The 19,685-nt window shown below is 41.9% G+C and overlaps 2 protein-coding genes across 8 annotated transcripts in view; one reads left to right on the top strand and one right to left on the bottom strand.

Annotated features, from left to right (window-relative positions):
• NMRK1 (nicotinamide riboside kinase 1) overlaps positions 1 to 19,321 on the bottom strand; it is a 27,732-nt gene extending 8,411 nt beyond the window's left edge. Inside the window, exons 1-7 of one of the 4 annotated variants that reach the window (XM_063636992.1) lie at positions 18,967 to 19,321; positions 17,580 to 17,664; positions 14,055 to 14,118; positions 8,467 to 8,557; positions 8,141 to 8,189; positions 587 to 734; positions 434 to 505 (exon numbers count right to left, since the gene is read on the bottom strand). In XM_063636992.1, coding sequence (XP_063493062.1) covers positions 434 to 505; positions 587 to 734; positions 8,141 to 8,189; positions 8,467 to 8,557; positions 14,055 to 14,083 — 389 coding nt within the window. In that variant the 5' untranslated portion in view covers positions 14,084 to 14,118; positions 17,580 to 17,664; positions 18,967 to 19,321. Of the gene's footprint in view, positions 1 to 433; positions 506 to 586; positions 735 to 8,140; positions 8,190 to 8,466; positions 8,558 to 9,301; positions 9,554 to 14,054; positions 14,119 to 17,579; positions 17,665 to 18,966 lie in introns of those variants that run through there. The other 3 variants (XM_055272237.2, XM_055272238.2, XM_055272236.2) reach the window with 3 other exon arrangements.
• The window catches only part of OSTF1 (osteoclast stimulating factor 1), a 59,067-nt gene continuing 58,615 nt past the window's right edge, over positions 19,234 to 19,685 (top strand). Inside the window, exon 1 of one of the 4 annotated variants that reach the window (XM_055272240.2) lies at positions 19,234 to 19,676. In XM_055272240.2, the coding sequence (XP_055128215.1) occupies positions 19,643 to 19,676 (34 nt within the window). In that variant the 5' untranslated portion in view covers positions 19,234 to 19,642. The other 3 variants (XM_055272239.2, XM_063636991.1, XM_055272241.2) reach the window with 3 other exon arrangements.

Raw genomic sequence — 19,685 nt, 5'->3', positions numbered from 1 at the left:
CACTGACTATCATTCTTAATTATCCTTTTTCCTTCTAGTGCTTTATAAGAGAACTAAGAGACAAATAGTGTAAATAACAATGGAGAGACCACTATGTTGGATTAAGCTTTGAACTAATTGGTGTTCTTTGTAGCTGTGGCAGAACAAGCTCACTCACATTAAAATCGAAATCACCACAGGCTTGCTTTGTTTGAGGATTTAGGAGAAATGAGCCAAAAGCTTGATATAAGGCCCTTTTCTTAGAAAGTAATTTGCATTACTCCATGCAGATGACCATTTATGGCAAAAGGTTTTGCTCCTTTTGTAAAAGAGTTAAGGCTTCCTGTCTCTGAAAAATGACCTATACACATTGCTCAATAATGTTGCTGTCCTCCTTTTTCTTCTAATTTTTTTGTTTTGAATTACAACTCACAAAGATGGTTTCAAAACTTACCTCCTCCTCCTTTTACATTCTTCATATGGAATAGTCAGGAAATAGCTTCTATTCCATATAGTGTCAAGGGGCCTAAAATAACAGAATACTTAGTTCACAAGGGTTTTTTTCCCCCCATTCACTCAGAGACAATATTAGGGTGGAGATGCTTACTTATAATTAAAAAGAAGAAAACCTTCGATGATTAAAATGGGAATTTCCTCAGCACTTTCCTTGTCTGTTGATACCACAGAGCGTCTTGCACTTTCCATCCAGCAGGAAATGGCTGCCACCATTTTTTCCATGTTAAGTGCTTCAAGCACTTCAAACAAACACACAAAAATATGCAATCAATATAGCAAAAAATTTTGTGATGTGACTTTTTGTGATGAGTATATCCAGGATTCTGTAAATATATACACTACCATTTTATTTCCCTTCAAAACTCCTAATAACAAATAATTTAGGCCGGGCGCGGTGGCTCACGCTTGTAATCCCAGCACTTTGGGAGGCTCAGGTGAGCGGATCACGAGGTCAGGAGATCAAGACCATGGTGAAACCCCGTCTCTACTAAAAATACAAAAAAAATTAGCCGGGCGTGGTGGCGGGCGCCTGTAGTCCGAGCTACTCGGAGAGGCTGAGGCAGGAGAATGGCGTGAACCCAGGAGGCGGAGCTTGCAGTGAGCTGAGATCGCGCCACTGCACTCCAGCCTGGGCGACAGAGCGAGACTCCGTCTCAAAAAGAAAAAAAAACAAATAATTTAGATAACACGTTGAAACTCTAATGCTGACAAACCAGAGTGAAACATTTTTATTATGAAAATTTCAAACATACAAAAAAGTAAAGTACAGTGAACTCCCACGTCCCTATTACCAGCTCTGATGATCAGAAACCCATGGCTAACCTTGCTTTACTTACAACTTCGATTCTCTCCTGCCTACACAAAAATTTAAAATTTTTAGAAGATGAAATATCTACAGATAAGTTTGAAAGATACATGGCACATGGAGGGAAATATCTGTAATGTCTTTGGCAAAGAGTTAAGATATTTAATATACCAAAGAGCTCTTCTAGATAAATAACTAAAAGTCAGACTATTTGTAAAGAACACAAATATGTCATTGTCACACTCTAAAATGTACATACTTCTCGAGCTAATTGTGATTTTAGAAAAGTAGCCTATAGCTTTTAAAAGTATGGTACTTAAACCAGTAGTATTAGCATCACCTGGGAACTTGTCAGAAATGCAAATTCTCAACTCCACTCCAGAACTACTGAATTGAGCCAACAGCACTTAAGAGTGTTTTTTAGTGGAAGGTTTTTAAATGATGGATTAATTTATTTAATAGACATAGGACTATTAAGATTTTTTTTCTTTGTTCTGGTGTTAGTTTTGGTAAGCGATGTCTTTCTAGGAAATTGTCAATTTCACCTAACTTTTCAAATTTATTTGTATAATAAGAGTTCATAATATCCTTTTATCTCTTTAATGTCTGTAGGATCTACAGTGATACTACCTTTTTTGCTTTTGGTATTTGTAATCTGTTCCTTCTCTATTTTTTTTAATCAGACTTATTTAATCTGGGGATTGCTCAGATTCTTGAAGTTTTATGTCTTAAACCAAATTTGAGAAGTTTTTTTTTAAACCATTACTTTTTTGAATACTTTTTTAGTCCCACACTTTCTCCTCTCTGAGACTCCAATGATATGAATATTAGATCTTTCACTATTGTTCCACATTTTCATTCATTTCTTTTCAGTCTATTCTCTGTTGTTCAGATTGAGTAATTTGTATTTTCTGTTTTAAGTTCACTAATTCTTTTCTCTGTTATAGTTACTCTGCTACTGAGCCAATCCAGTGAGTTTTCAAATTTTGATTAATGTATTTTTTCCATTCTAAAATTTCCATCTGGTTCTTTTTTTCAAATCTTCTATTTCTTTACTGAGGCAGTCTAGTTTTTCACTTGTTTCAAGTCTGTTTGCAATATTATGTTTATAGCCTTTTAATAACGCTGCTTTAAATTCTTTGTCAGATAATTTCAACATCTGTGTCATCATGGTATTGGTGTCTGTTGATTCGTTTTTCTCAGTCAAGTTGAGACTTGTCTGGTTCTTGGTATAATACGTGATTCTCAGTTATGTCCAGGACATTTTAGATCCTGTGTTAAGAGGCTGTAGATCCTATTTAATCTTCTTTTGCAGGCAGTCACTCTGTTCCGGTATAGCTTGCAGGTTCAGGTGGGGGTGGATGCTCTGCTTCCTGCTAGGCCCTGCTGATGCTGTGTTGTGGGGGAAGTTGGTCCATTGTGGGAAGAGGGGGTGAAGGAGAGTGCTGGTTAAGTTTCATTGCTGCTAGCTGTGGGTAGAAGTTCAGCTTTCCACTGGATTCTGCTGACAGGAGCTGACACCACCTGAGTAAGGAAGGTGAAGTGCCAACCTGCTCCACTGCACACTGCCTCTTTCCACCTGAGTACTGCCAGGTGGAGGCGAAAGTGCAGCTTCCCGTTTGGTTCCATTGATCCAACCCCCGTGGGTGACATGGAGGGGTGACTCACCCTGCCTTGCTAATGCTGGATGGATCTTCTGGAAGTCTAGCTCCACACCCAGCTAACACCATGAAGGGAGGACAGTTTTGCCTTTTGTGTCTGGCTAGAGTAGGGTGGATGTTATCAAAAAGGTTTTCTATTTTGGTAGGCCACCCTTTTCCTTGTCCCTTTTTTAGCCTGCGCCTATGGATGGATGGTTCCATGTTGTATACTTCTCCTGTATATGTAGGAAGCAAAAAGAAAACCCATGGATCCCATAGCCATGTCATTCCTCATGTCCTGGAATCTCTAGCCAGCATGCTTTCTTTTTTCCTTTCAGTCTTCCTTTGTCTGTTTGTTGCATTATGTCCAGGGTTTTTCACTGTAGGAGGGAGGACCAGTGAGCAATGGGACTAATCCATCTTGGCTGGAACCAGCAGTCTTACTACTTTTGATATATTTTTGTTATCATTCAGTTAAAAATATTTTCTAATTTTCATTGTGATTTAGCTTTTGACCCAAGGAATAGATAAGTGTTTTGCTTCAGATAAAATACAATGATGTTTGGGATTTGCTTCAAAACAATATAGATGAATAGAGTGGGTGAGGGTATAGATGAAATATAATTGGTCAAAATTTCATCAATATTAAAACTGGATGGCGAACTCATGAGAGAGTTCATTATACTTTTCTGCTGACTTCTGCATATGTTTGAAATTTTCCATTAGAAAAAGTTTTTGAAAATCAGAAAAAAGGATAATGCTTACTTTTCAAACATTTGGTTATTGATTTTTAATTTACTTCATGGTGATTACACAGTATCTTTATATTTCGTCAATCCATAAAGTGTATTAGGACTTCTCCATGCCCTTGCATATATGGAATGTTTGGGGTAATATATCCCATGTACTCAAGAAAAAAAAATATGTATTCTGCTGTTATTAGGTGCATGTTCTGTACATGTCAGTTTTTGGTCAAGTTAGTTAATTGTGTTGTTCAAATCTGTTATATCATTAGTAATTTTTGTCTGCTAGTCTCATTAGTGGCTGTTATGAGTTGAATGCGTACCCCTATGTTAAAGTCCTAATGCCCAGTTCTCCAGAATGTGACTTTATTTGGAAATATGGTCATTACAGATACAATCAGTTAAGGTGAGGTCACACTGGAGTAGGGTGGGCTCCTGATGCAATATGACTGGTTACAGAAGGAGAAAATTCAGACACACACATGGTGAGAGCACCATGTGGAGATGAAGTCAGGGACTGGGGTGATGCAGCCGAAGCCAAGGCTGCCGGAGATTCCAGCAAACACCAGAAGCCAGGAGAGGGGCACCGAAAAGAGTCTCCCTCACAGCCTCAGAGGGAACCCACCCTGCTGACACCTGGATCTCAGACTTCTGGCCTCGAATTGTGAGACCATAATTTTCTGTTGTTTAAGGCATTCTGTGGTGCTTTGTTATGTCGCCCTAGCAAACTAATACACAAAGGAAGTTGTGTTAAAATCCCCCTCATCAGCTGGGCATGGCGGCTCATACCTGTAATCCCAGTACTTTGGGAGGCTGAGGTGGGCAGATCACCTGAGGTCAGGAGTTCGAGACCAGTCTGGCCAACATGGCGAAACCTCAAATGTACTTAAAAAAAAAAAAAAATTAGCCAGGCGTGGTGGTGTGTGGCTGTAGTCCCAGCTACTCAGGAGGCTGGGGCATGAGAATCGTTTTAACCTGCACAGCAGAGGTTGCAGTGAGCCGAGATCATACCACTGCACTCCAGCCTGGGTGACAGAGTGAGACTCCATGTCAATAAAAAACAAACAAACAAACAAAAAACTCCCACACCAGTTGTGGATTTGTGTCTTTCTCTCCTCTTAGCTCTGTCAGTGTTTACTTAATGCATTTTAATGTTATGTTATTAGGTAGATATAAATTTTAGGTTGTTTTATCTTCCTGTCGAAGTAACTCATTTCTCTCTATCTCAGTAATAGTCAGCCTTAAAGTTTACTTCGTCTGGTATTAGTATAGTTGCCAGAGTTAAAACAGTTCTTTCAGTAGGTGTTTCCATCATGGATCTTTTTCTAGCCTTTTATTGCCTATATTTCTATGTCCTTATACATATCCTTTCTCTTTTTTATCTTTTTTAAGACAGAGGCTCGCTCTGTTGCCCATACTGGAGTGCAGTGGCCTAACCTTGGCTCACTGCAACCTCAGTCTCATAGGTTCAAGTGATTCTCCTGCCTCGGCTTCCCGAGTAGCTGGGACTACAGGCGTGAGCCACCGCACCCGGCCATTAAGTCTTTCTCTTTTAAGGAGCTTATTGGTGGCTTAAAAAAAAAATACCAGTGTGACAATTTTTTGTATTTTAGTTCCTTTCACTTAATGTGGCTACTGGTATATTTGGGCTTAAATTTATCGTCTTATTACTATTTTCTATTTTTCCACCATCTTTTGATTTTTTTTTTTTTTTTTTTGAGATAGTCTCACTCTGTCACCTAAGCTGGAGTGCAGCGGCATATCTCGGCTCACTATAGCCTTTGCCTCCTGGGCTCAAGTGATCCTCCCGCCTCAGTCTCCTCGGTAGCTGGGACCACAGGTGCGCACCATGACACCTGGCTAATTTTTGTATTTTTTGTAGAGACAGGGTTTTGCCATGTTGCTCAGGCTGGTCTTGAACCCCTTGGACTCAAGTAATCTACCCACCTCGGCCTCCCAAAGAGCTGGGCTTACAGGTGTGAGCCACCACACCTGGCCATCCTTTGATTTTTAATTTTTTTTGGACTTCTTTCATATTAATCAACTATATTCCATTGAAAATCAGTTATTTCCTCTACAAACTTGATAGTTCCACATTGTAAAACTATCCTGTTTGTGCTCAGAAAGACTTGACTAGTACTTTGATTTACCTTAAATTTCTACATTTACCTAAAATGTTCAAGTTTTTCCTTAAGATAGATTCCTGATGTGAGATGCTTGAAGTCATGGCATGAACATGCTAAGTTTGGGACACATGCTCAACCTCCTTTCCAGAAAGACTGTAGCAATTTATCTATATACATCCATCTAAAGTATATTAGGGCCTTTGTTTTACTGAGCCCATGCTATCACTGGAAAATTATCATTGCTTTAAACATCTTTGTTTATTTGGTAGGTGGGAAAAAAAGCAATTTGCAGGTCTTTAAGGTTGACTTTTATTGTACATTCATTAATCCAATAACTGACTGCTTCTATGAAGAGCTTATTCACATCCTTAGGCCCTTTTTCTACTGGGATATTAGTTTTTCTTATCAGTTTGTAAGAATTCATTAAAAATTAGAAATAGTAATTCTTTTCCAATTGTTGAAAACTGTTTTTCCTTGTTTTTCACGCTTACTTTGTAGTGATTTTTCTCACTAACTTCTGGATGAGAGGAAGAGAAGAAAAAAAAATGATCCTGGCTGCAACTGAAGATGCAAGAACAGAGAGTGAGTCAAGAATTTTGCCTCTCATAAAACTATTATGTGTCTGTAAGAACTGATTGATAACACTTTTCCTAAAAGGTTAAAAATAGAGAACATTATTACTTTTTAAAGAGAGCTCCCTCTGTCACTAGTTTGTGTAAGTACTCAATAATCATCTTTTTAATTATAAAAGTTAATAAGATCACCAAATATTAAACAGCCTATTAGCATGATATTCTCTACAGAAAACGTTTTATGATAGACTGTAATCCTTTGGCTTCAAAACTGAGCTTGGAGTAAGGAATGAGGAGAATCCATCTAAAATATATTCACAAACCTTTCTGAACAGAGAAAAAAACAAAACCAAACCACAGTGGCCTAGTACTTTGGCCACCAAGAAGGAAAGCTGAAAGAATGAGAGAATATAGTTTGCTCCAGGCAAAATTCTCTCATGGGGTGGTTGAGGGTGGCCAATGCAGCTACTTATACATCTTCAGAACAGGAATGGGCAGAGGGAAAGCAAGCCTAACTTGCTTCAGAAGAAAACCCTATGATTCCATGCGGAGAAAGGGGAACCATCACATACTATTGGAAGGAATGTAAATTAGTACAGCCACTATGGAGAAGTACAGAGATTCCTCAAAAAATTAAAAATAGAACTACCACATGATCCGGCAATTCTATTACCAGGTATATATCCAAAATAAAAGAAATCAATATATCCAAGAAATATCTGCACTCCCATGTTTATTGCAGCACTATTCACAAATAGCCAGAATATGAAATGAACCTAAATACCCATCGATGAATAAATGAATAAAGTATGGTGTGTATATGTAATGGAATATCACGCACCCTTAAAAAGAATGAAGTCCTGTCATTTGCGGCAACATGGATGGAACTGGAGGCCATTATGTTAAATGAAATAAGTCAGGCACAGAAAGACAAATATCTCATGTCCTCATGCATATGTGGGAGCTAAAACAAGTGGATTCTATGAAGATAGACAGTAGACTGGTGGTTACCAGAGACTTGGAAGGGGAGGCAGGTCAGGGGAATGAAGGGAGAAAAAAAAATGTATTTATTACCAATGAACTGTACACTTAAGATTGGTAAAGAGAGCAAATTATATAGGCATATTTTACCTCAATTAAAAAGAAGAAAAATCTATCATTTCAGTGTTTTCATTTTTATTATTTTATTTTTAAAAATATATATTTTTGAGACAGGGTCACACTCTGTCACCCAGGGTGGAGTACAGTGGTGCGATCTCGGTTCACTGCAAACTCAGCCTCCTGGGCAAAGTGATCCTCCCACCTTAGCCTCCAAAGGAGCTGTGACTACAGGCATGCACCACCACACCTGGCTAATTTTTGTGTTTTTTTGGGGTAGAGATGGAATCTCCCTATGTTGCTCAGGCTGGTCTGAAACTTCTGAGCTCAAGTGATCTGCCTGCCTCGGCCTTCCAAAAGTGCTAGCATTACAGGTGTAAGCCTCCAAGCCTGGCCCCAATGTTTTCAGTTTTAAATATAAAACTGGAAAAAGGTTTTAACTTATTTAAAGAGTTCAACATAAATCAGAAACCTACAAATGCAGGCTTAAAGTATAACAATATATTTAAACACATTTTAAGACTGCCTTCACAGATATAGTGAAGTTCTTTTTTTAAATTTTTGTTCCACAGAACCATCAACTTCAACATAGTGAAGTTCTTTGGGTTTGAAAAAGAAAATGAACATAAGCACATAATATTTGACAAGTAAATCTACTTACCATCATACTGCAAAAATCCATTTTTATCTGTCTCTATCTCAGACTCTGGCTGGAAAAATAATAAAGTACCCATCAAAACAGTGTGTAGGAAAGAAATAATACAATTACAGGCTAAAGAGAAGTCTTTAATAAATGCTTTGGATGATCAAAGAAAGATCAGCACTGATAGACAGTGCCATCTAGTGGATAGGTAACACCATTGCGCTGAGCCTAATTTCAATACAAAACGTAAATCTCTAGCCAAAGACTACTTGGATGTAATTCAATTAACTTGGTGGTTAAACATTTTTGCATTAAATAAATGATTTAACAAGTTTTATAGATACCTTGAAGAAATCATCCTGAGATATGACACTGCAATTTGGGAGGTGTTTCTGCAAATTCTTAGCCAGTGTTGTTTTCCCACCGTTTGTCACACTGAAGCAAAGAAAAAAGAAAGTACCAAGAAGGAAAATGCATTAAAAATCATTAAACACTTTTTTTTTTGAGAGATGGGGTCTCGCTGTGTCACCAAGGCTGGAGTGCAGTGGTGCAATCTTGGCTCACCGCAACCTCCGGTTCCTGGGTTCAAGTGATTCTCCAGCCTCAGCCTCCCGAGGAGCTGGGATTACAGGTGCCCACCACCACGCCTGGCTAATTTTTGTATTTGTAGTAGAGATGGGGTTCTGCCATGTTAGACAGGCTGGTCTGAAACTCCTGACCTCAGGTGATCCACCTGCCTTGGCCTCCCAAAGTGCTTGGGCGTGAGCCACCAGGCCTGGCCCAATATTAAACACTTTAAAATAAATTTTTAAGAGGATATTTAAAGCAATATTTACTATTTAAGAAAAAAATGATTTCTTTCATAGATAGTGCCTTAAACCACAGGCACTGGTAGATCTGATGTACTTAATGATAAGAAATAAGCTGGGAAAGATGAAGGAGAAAGGTAACTGCTGAGTAAGTGAACTGAGTAACACTAACACTTAAAAATACAGACACTGTGTTGGAAGCGAAATGCTTTTTTGCCTATGTCAAAATATTCACATGGTTCATATGCAACACAGAGAATATGAGTAGCACATTTTAGTGCAAGTGTATAAAACTGCATATGGTCACTGTGATTTTGCTTCAAGGCACAGTGGAAGAAACAGAGGAGTGGCTTACTACAAGCCCACCTACCATGAAATCACATTTCCTCTGCGATGCCTCCTTTTCCCCACCTCTCTCCATCTGGGGGCCATCTGGGAGGTCTGTTGTAGCTTATCACATCAGGCCTGTTATTTGTCCCTTCTGACCGGACTGTGAAGTCCAGGAGAAGGGGCACTGAGTTACTCCTCTTTAGATCTAGTTTTGCAGCATCGAGGAGATCACACGGGAGGGAGGCACTTCTCTATTCAGTCATTTACTGAAAGAGCGTTTTAACCTGGGGCTCATGTCTGTGAACATAAGTCAGGGCATTTGTGAACTTGAATGAGAAAAAAATTATACTTTTATTTTCATTGAATTCTAACAGAAATTTAGCGTCTCCTTTAATTATAAATATAAGTGATATAAGTACCTCTGACATTCACCAAGAGAAATCACAGATGTTTTCATATTATGTTGCAGTTGGGGTGGATATCTTGAAGTATCATCGATGTTCATTATTATTTCTGATTTATGGCATTGTTTAGACCCACCTCTGGATATTGTTATTTAATATATTAACATAGAAGAGTATATATCACAATATCATAAATTTGTTTTTGGAAATATTTTTATAACTATATTTCAATATAACCAATTTATTTTGTATTCCTGCATTTTATTTTGTACACTTAAAACTATTACTCTGAGGTCAAGATTTCACCATACCACCAAAATGTTTACAGCACAAAAACCTCCTGACTACATATCTATTTGTAAGAAACTTTGCTTAATCCCAGATGAGATCAATCCACAAATACTTACAATCTAGAAAAGGGAAAATGAACTAATATCCATTCATCAAAATGGCTTGTATATAACTCAATTACTACCTTATACCTCAAGGTAGAAGGAATCTGATTCACAAGATTTCTCATGTAACCTTATGATATACAATTGGGTAGGATATGGGCCATCTCTTTGAAAACGACGAAAAGTGAGTGGGTGCTACCCTATGTATCGAGAACATATTATGACTTTTCCCCCTCTTTAACAAAAATGTCTGTAAACCACACCAAATGTCCATAGTTTAGGTATTAAGTTTTGGTTTAAATGAGATAGTGAACAGGGGTGACTTTATTACAATATGAACAATCTGGCTAGAAAAATCTGTCATTTTTTAGACATCTCTGTTAAGATCATGCAGTCAAACCAACAGTAGTAATTAGATCCTTTCTCACTGACTTAGCTAAAGCCAATGAGAAATACACACCCCATTTTTGCACAAGCCTTGGAGGAGACAGATCGGCTAGAAGACAGTCTGAGATATGGAGAGGAGAGTGGAGAAAAAGTATTTCAACAAGCCTGCGCCTAAGATCCACACTCAGACTGCAGACATCCTGGTCAGGTGACAGCTCAGGCCACCCAAAACATGGGGGAAAGGAACAGGAACCTTCCTTGGGGAAGGGAATAGGATGGGGGAAAGGGATAGGAATAGGGGAAAGGAATGGGGGAAAGGAATTGGGGGAAAGGAATAGGAAAGCCACCCAAAACATGTGGGAAAGGAATAGGAAACTTTTCCTATGGCACGCCCACAACCACCACACGCAGCACACTCACAGCCTTGCTCGCATGTGCTATCCAACCTGAGGAGAAGCGTGCCCAGTATGTATTCTGTCCTAGGATCTGAGGAAGGAAAAAGGGTGACTACTTGGTGCCACTCCCTTCTTTGCTCACAACACTCAAATAAACGCACAACTCCTGGCCCACTTATTTTTTTATGTGCCAGGTAACAAGAGGACACAACAGTGGGCTAGGGAGAAGTTAAAAGGCAGTCTGTAATTATTCAAACACGTGGAGAATATATTCTGCAACAGGTAGATGTCAGTATTCCAATTAGTTGAGGAAAATAAGGATTGAGAAGTTGTATACTAATAAAACTAGTCCATGTTAAGTAATGGAGATGGGATACAAAGTCTAATGCCAGGATGGATTTTAAACTTTTTTACGCTGTGGGACTCTGAGAGAATCCCATGAGGGTTATCATCTCTTTTCCCAGTGACTGAGTTTGGATGTTTGTCCCCTCCAAATCTCATATTGAAATGTGATCCCTGGCCAGGTGCAGTGGCTCACACCTGTAATCTCAGTATTTTGGGAGGCTGAGGTGGGCGGATCACCTGAGGTCAAGAATTCAAGACCAGCCTGGTCAACATGGTGAAACCCTGCTTCTATTAAAAATACAAAAATTAGCTGGGTGTGGTGGTGCACACCTGTAGTACCAGCTACTCAGGAGGCTGAGGCAGGAGAATCGCTTGAACCTGGGAGGCGGAGGTTGCAGTGAGCTGAGATCGTGCCATTGCACTCCAGCCTGGGTGAGCGAGACTCCATCTCAAAAAAGAAATGTGATTCCCAAGCTGGAGGTGGGGCCTGCTGGCAGGTGACTGGCTCATGAGGGCAGATCGCTCATGAAGGGTTTGGTGCCATCCCCATGGTAATGAGTGAGTTCTTGCTAAGTTGGTTCATGTGAGAGCTGGTTGTTTAAAAAGTCTGAGACCTCCCTCTCACACTCTCTTGCTCCTTCTTCTGCCATGTGACATGCTGGGTCCCCTTCCCCTTCCACCATGATTGTAAGCTTCCTGAGGCCCTCGTCAGAAGCACATACCAGCACCATGCTTCCTGTAGAGCCTGCAGAACAGTGAGCCAAATAAACCTTTTTTCTTTATAAATTACTCAGCTTCAAGCATTCCTTTATAGCAAGACAAATGGGATAACGCACCCAGAAAAATGAATGTCTTTACATTAGTGTTAAATTTCCAGGAGGTTCATGGATGCCCCCTGAATTCCTTCGGAACCCCTGTTATTTGCAATTGAATAATTACTAAGTTATTACTTCCCTATGAAGTAACTATTTGATGGAGACTTACTGGACACTTACTTCCTAGGGAAGCAGTGGTTAAGTTCTCTCAGATGTAAGGCAGGAACAAAAGTCCCCATAACTGAATCTGGCATGGGCTTCACAGATGCAGCAGCACTAAAATGAAATCGAGGCACTTGGCCAGGAGCAGTGGCTCATCCTTGTAATCCCAGCACTTTGGGAGGCCCAGGTGGGAGGATTGTTTGAGGCCAGGAGTTCAAGACCAGCCTGGATAACATAGTGAGACCCTGTCTCTTAAAAGAAAAAAAGGAGAAATCATGGCACTTGCTAAAGAAAAGATAGTGGAAAGAAGGCTTTCTTAGGAAGTTACAGATAGTACCTAGTGCACAGGACAAGACAGGAGGTAGGTTTCTAGGGATACGGCCCTGTATTGGGACATTGAGAAGAGGGAAATCTTATTTATACAGATGCCAGATGAAGGCTGGATTGGATCCTGTAGTGGACTTTGTAGTTGCCTTTCCAGGTTCCATGTCTGTTTTCTAGGTCCGGTTGGGACTGCTCCCACTTCTCAATTCCAGAACAGAACCCACTGACCTAAACCAATCAGTGTAATCCCATCTCTTTCACCACGGTGGCTGGGTGTATGTGAACCAAGCTTGTCTAGCAAAGGGAGACCTATGACCTAGGCGAAGAAAAGCATTTCCCCTTCTGCCCAGTGACAGGCTATGAAGAAACAAGTCACAGGGCTCCTAGTAGCTCTTTGTGTCCAAAAGCATAAGCCAATTCTAAGATGAACCCAAATGAAAGACACATAAAAGAGAGAAAAACTGCCTTTGGTGATACCACTGCAGCCTGCTACCCCTGAGGCTAATACATTTCCTTTATTACTTACGGATGGCCTTCATACACCATGATATTCAGATTTAATTCTCAATAACTGGGAACCACTGAATATCATTCATCAGGCAGATAATTAAAATGTTCTGTATGAAGATTAAACTGATAGAGGTGTGTAGGAAAGATTAGAAGGGAAAGATGGGGATTAGGGAATGACAGCCTATATCAGGATGGTGGCAGTGAGTGTGGGAAGGAAGAGAAACACAAGGGAAGTACTGCAGAGAAAAAGTGAACTTTTCTTCTGATTAGATGGGAGGCAAAGCAGACTTCTGACATTTAGCTCACTCAATTTTACTTCTGATTGATGACTTACTATGGTAATGTAATACCATAACACAATGATTTCCCCAAAATTACAAACAAAGTAGTCTCAGATATTTTATTAATTGGGTCACAAATAATGTGAATATACTTAGAGTAAAGGTGAACGTAATATGGTAGCAAAACAAATAATGTCATTTTCAGTTGATGTTGATGTTTTATTTGCATGCCTGCCTCTGGCACCACAGGTAGGATGACCATATAATTTAGAACATGTTTGAGAGAAAGAGAGGTGCATCCAGGGCCACAAGGATTAGCTTGGGCAACATGGGACATAAGGCCACCCAAAACATGGGGGAAAGGAATGGAGGTGAAGGTGTTCTGCATACCACATGTCTGAAGCTGGGCACAGCTAGAAAGAAACTAAGTTTTCTCCTCCGTCATGATGAAGGAACACCCATATGGGGAATGATAAATCATCCTGAATGAAAGCAGTGCCCAATCAGACCTTGTCTCTGGTGTTAGCTCCACAAAATAAATAGGAAAGTGGGTAAACGTGGTTGACTGACTCTTCTGTTTCTCTGTTTATAGAAAACTCTTCCATCTCTTGTTGGCATTTATGAAGCCAGTGCTCCACTGATATTCCACAGTGGTCTGCTCTTCCCCAGGACTCTGGAATCCTCACTGCTTCTCCGTCCCCCACTCCATCCACACAGAAACACCATTTGGACATCCTCAGTATCTTAAAGAGCTGTTTGTAGCAAAATTACTCACCCACTGATTCCAATGATAAATGTTTTCATAATTAGCTTTGAAAACCACAGCTTCCTAATATTTCCTAAAAGTAAAAAAAAAAAAAAAAAAAATCAAATGCATTTCACTTAGATGTCTAGGGAGATAAAAGAAAGAATCCTAAATTAGGAGCACCAGCTGAGAGGAGAGGATGACAGTGACCTTTCAGCCCAGCCCCGCATTATCCACACTCCCGCTGCACTGGCTTCCCCTGCTACTACTGAGTGCCAACCACTGGGGCGTGCTCAGGGCCTGTCAAACAGTTCAACATCAGGTGAGCTGCCAGAGCACTCCCCCTTGAACGTCTGTTTTCTGGGTGTGGAAGAATTGCTAGGCCACAGCGTGGTATATGAAGTTTCATCCTCTCCTTAGCCAGGTTGCCTTCCACCTGCACGATTCAGTCACCTGGGTATGACTCATTATCAGTGAGGGAGGGACCCCTGTGGGCTGGCCTCTTTCTCCCCTTATGAGACAAGAAAAAAGTCACTGCTGACCAGAGGAAAAAGAAGCTAATGCCGTTTAAAGATACTGCCCTTATGAGACAAGAAGAAAGTTACTGCTGACCAGAGGCAAAATGAAGCTAATGCCGTTTAAAGACACTATTTCTTCACCAAAAAGCCTAGGTCTTGGGCCTGGCTAGGTACATTTTTTTTGGAAACAGGCCAGATAGTAAATATTTGACACTATGTGGGCCATGAGGCAAAATCTAGGTTGTTATGTATGGACTTATATAATGAGAAAAAAACATTTTCACACATTTTTTTGATGAAATTCAATATATAATCATAATTTTTTTTTTAACACGTCTACTAATGACAAGAATGAAATTCCCTTTTACTGGGCTATCATTTCCCTTAATTGGATTTCTGTAGTGCTTTCTACATGAAACTGCAAATGTTCAGGCAGAGGGCCAAGTTAAGCCACCGGCCACTGTTTTGTGGACTTTTGGTTTAGGGGATGGAGGGCAGTTTCATATATGCCTCCCTAAGGTTCACTAAAGTAGTCCTTGGTTATTACAATGGGCCATTTTTCGTCACTAAGTGAAAAGGCGAAGCACAGCTGGAGGGAATCTTAGAATACTGGCTCCTGAAGGTCATCCCTGACGGCCACTGTTCTTCCTTCCTATCTGCTCAGGGGGGTGGCCAGGGACCTAGGCTGTGTAACCAGGGGCAAGTGGCTGCCTGCCAAGCTGGAGGCACCCAGCAATGCTCCAGTTTCTATGATCTGTGTCCACACTCTCCCTGGGGAGGGGTTATGCAGAAAAAACCCTGGTGGGGAGAGGGCTATTGTTGTCTGACTTCTTGGCTTATCTAGAATATTCCACATTGAGTACAATTGCTTAAGACTGGGGTCTACTTCCATTAACAAGTCTACGTGAGATGAGAATTCAATAATGACTGCGATAAAATAGCAGCAGGGCACCGTGGCTCATGCCTATAATCCCAGCACTTTGGGAGGCCAAGGCAGGCGGATTGCTTGAGCTCAGGAGTTTGAGACCAGCCTGGGCAACATGGCAAAACGCTGTCTCTACCAAAAATACAAAAGATTAGCCGGGCATGGTGGCATGCTCCTGTAGTCCTAGCTACTTCGGAGGCTGACGTGGGAGGATTGCTTGAGCCTGCAAGGTGGGGGTAGCAGTAAGTGAAGATTGAGCCGCTGCACTCCAGCCTGGGTGGCAGAGTGAGACCCTGTCTTAAAAAGTAAAATAAAGTAGCAGACAAGTTGGATATTTGAGTTTCATCCAGAGTTATGTTGTTGAATACACATCTCCATCCAAATTTACAAGATGTATCGAGGGAATGACTGCATACAATGAATATTGTAAAATACATTTTTATGTTGTAATTTTTCTGCTTTTGAATTTTATTTTACCCTATTCTTATTTTTTCGGTATGTCAGTGCAATGCTGCCAATTAGCCTTTTTTTTGGGAAGGGAGAGGCTGCTCTTTATCTCACTTTTGTGGTGATAAATGTTCTTTCTCTTACAAAACTATGTTGTCAGAAGATGTTAGTAGAGTGATATCCTCACTTTACCAAATAAAATAAAAATTCATAAAACTTTGTCATTCCTTGCCCCCATTATTTTTGGATAGCTCGCTGAAGCATAAATTCTCAAACTTGGAGAAGTATAGCTTTAGAGATTACTTGGTCTACCCCTTCATTTTGCAGAAGTGGAAACTGGCTCAGACAATAGAGCAATTTGCCTAAGGTCACACAGACAGTAAGTGGAAAAGCCAGATATTAAACTAAACCAATTGAGTTGACTTCTTTCTGTCACTGCAAGCTGCTAAAAAGCACTTTATTACTAACAGCAAAGAAAGGGTGTTAGGTATGTGCTAGCTTAATTGTCAGGCTCTGATGTATAATTGATGTCATTCTTACTGATGTATTATTGATGGGGCATCTATTTGCTGTGCACACAGAATGAAAAGGACTACGGGTCCCCCGTCCTAATTGCCACATCTGTGCTTACACGTGTGACCATTGCATCAATTACATGGCATGTAAATAACAAGTGAGCATGGTTGTGGCATGGGAAATAGGCTTGAGGGGGTTACTTGCATTCAGGAACCAGGAGTAGGATGGCATAAAAAACCTACTTATAAAATCTCTCAGATACAGTCAAATGTAAGTTTTTTTTTTTTTTTACCAAAACAGGAACTCCCAGTTCTACATTAGTTAGCAGTCTGGGCCTGTCCAAGCCAGTGTTTGGGTAAATGCTGGGCATACTCTACCAGCTATGAGCAAATGACAATGCGATGGGAAGGGTGGGCAACTGGAACATGCAGAGACAGGAGAGGCAACTGGACTAAGTGACTAGGGTGGGGTGGGGGGTGGGCCTAGCAATCCCTGAAGCCATTTATTTCAAAAACAATGTGGATGCACAGGACAGCTTTAGTGGAGCTCCAAGTTCAGGCCTGGCACTGTCCACCTCCACATCACATTCTACTATTTCATTGCCTGTTGCCCCTATAAGAACTATTAAAAATCACCAAGGCTGCAGTGAGCCATGACTGAGCCACTGCATTTCAGCCTTGGTGACAGAGCGAGACCCTATCTTGAAAAAAAACCAAAACAAACAGGCAAAAAACAACCCCAAAACTGCCTCCCATAAAACCAAAAACAAAACAAAAAATCAAATTTAAAAAGCTCACAATTATGAGTTGCCAGGCTTCATGAAGCAAATGCAAGCTTCGTACAAACTGTAAATCGTGTGATGTGTCCAAAGAGGCATCATTTCAGGGCACGTCTATCACTAGAATCCACACCACCTTCAATCTCATGGAATATCTGTGTAGTTTATTTTCCCAGTGCGTGCAAAGCTTTTCTCAACAGCAGAGAGCTTTTGCATAGCGGGAGAACAAACTAGGATAGCCAAGAGCAAACCTGAAATGACTAATTTTTATTTTTTACACTTTTTTTTTAACCCTAAGTAAAATGTTGGGTTTTTAAAAATAATTCAGATGTGTTCATTATGCTTAATTCATTTCACTACTAAACATTTACCTTTTGGATTTTAAACTGCAGAATGGTCAGAAGTGGCATGTGCAGAATCAGCAGATTGTACGAGGGCAACTCTAACGCAAATGATCTGAAAGACAGATGACAAAGTTCCTGCTAAATGTGCTTTTCAAATGTATCTACAGGGCAGTCTGATATTTTAAAAAGAGGAAAATGTTTCCAGGACTTCTCATTCTGTATTCTATTCAACAGCTATTTTGATTCTCTTCTTCCAGGAGATAGGGCAGTCTTTTCCTACTATTGTTTAAACTTTGCTCCCTTTTGGTAAACAAATCCCTCAAGGCTGGTTTTTTTTTTTTTTTAGACTGAGTCTTGCTCTGTTGCCAGGCTGGAGTGCAGTGGCGCAATCTCAGCTCACTGCAACCTCCTGGGTTCAAGTGATTCTCCTGCCCCAGCCTTCCGAGTAGCTGGGACTACAGGCGTCCGCCACCAAGCCCGGCTAATTTTTTGTAGTTTTAGTAGAGATCGGGTTTCACCACGTTGGCCAGGATGCTCTTGATCTCTTGACCCCGTGATCCACCCGCCTTGGCCTCCCAAAGTGCTGGGATTACAGACGTGAAGGGCTGGGGTTTTTGAAAATGCAATTCATTCCCCTCCCCCATTGCTTTCATTTATGTAGGTTCTTATGTAGTTTTTTCTTTCCCCAAATATACAACTAATTTACAATATTGACTGTTATTTTGAACTTATGCCATTGGCTTCCTTGTGTGCTCCAGTTCTTTCCTCCCACCGAAGATTCAATCCGCTAGATCAGGGGTCGGAAAACTTTTTCTATAAAGTGCCAGATAGGAAATGCTTTGGGCTTTGCCAGCTGCTACTCAACCCTGCTGGATAATACGAAAGCGGCCACAGACAACACAGATGCAAATGAGCGTGACCATGTTCCAATAAAATTTTACGGACACTGAAATCGGAATTTCATGTAATTTTCACGTGTCACAAAGTATTATATTTCTTTTGATTTCTTTTCAGCCATTAAAAAAAGTAAAAAAAAAAAATTCTTAGCAGGCCGTACAATAACAGGCAGCAGGCGGGCAGTAGGTCACTACCCCAACACTAGAGGAATGAGACCATGTCGACCCGCGAGGATCAAGTCCTGATCCTGTCCCTGGCGACTTCTCCAGGCTGCGCGGTCTCTTGGAGGCAGCGTTCCCATTTTCAGGATTATTCCGGGGCGCTAGAGCACCACGCCACCGTGAGTACACGTCCTCCTCGGCAGGCCACCTATCAGCTCTGTGAGGGTGGCAGGAGTCCAGGCAACGCTTTCAGGGCGCAACCAAGTCCCGGGCTCCAGCACAGAAACCCTCTGGAAATACCTCCAGGCCCCAGCAAGGCGGCGCGGCGCGGCAGGGACGAGCAGGTACGCACTCACCTGGCGCCAGTTCGAGTCCTCCCAAACACAGCGGCAGAGGCGACAGCCAAGCGCGCGCCTGTCCCCAATGCGCCGCTACCCGCAGCTCGCTCCCCGAGAGGCCCACAGCCCCTTTCCCAACGCTCCTCCTGGGTTAGAGGGATGCCAGGTAGGGGTGGTCACCAGCGGCCCCTTTCCACTCCGCTCGGCGCCGGGTTCCAGCCCCCGTTGGGGCGGGGTTGGGCGGGGCTCCGGTGAGCGTGGACTCTCCCGCGCGCCCCTGCCCAGCTCCGGCCCTTCCCTATCGGGAGCGCGCGCGGCCCGCGGCACTGGCGCGCGCCCGCTTCGCCCTCGCTCGGCTCCGGCTGGTTCCGCCGCCGTGCGCGCGGCCCGCGCTCCTGCTGCGGCGAAGCTGCCAGCCCGGGAGCCAATTAGCGCTCGGCTAGGCGGGGTCCACTTCCTCGTCGGCCCGGCGCGCGCTCTGGACTGCTCCGGCGGCCGCGGGGCGGGGCGGGGCACTCGGCTTAGCCGCTCTGCCTGCGTCCGCTCTTCCCGCAGCCAGGGGTGGGCGCCGGTCCTGGGAGGCGCACGGTTGTAAGCCAGACAAAAAGAAACTGGGGTGCCCGGAGTGCCAGGTGGCGGGCAAGCGGTGGGCTTTTCGGCGGGGTCTTTAGGATTTGCAGCTCCAGGAAGCGAGATGTCGAAGCCGCCACCCAAACCAGTCAAACCAGGTGAGGGAG

Source organism: Symphalangus syndactylus, chromosome 3 (assembly GCF_028878055.3).
Source record: "Symphalangus syndactylus isolate Jambi chromosome 3, NHGRI_mSymSyn1-v2.1_pri, whole genome shotgun sequence".
NCBI classification, from domain to species: domain Eukaryota; kingdom Metazoa; phylum Chordata; class Mammalia; order Primates; family Hylobatidae; genus Symphalangus; species Symphalangus syndactylus.
The sequence above is the reverse complement of the archived record's forward strand: the minus strand, read 5'-3'. Positions and strand labels throughout refer to the sequence as shown.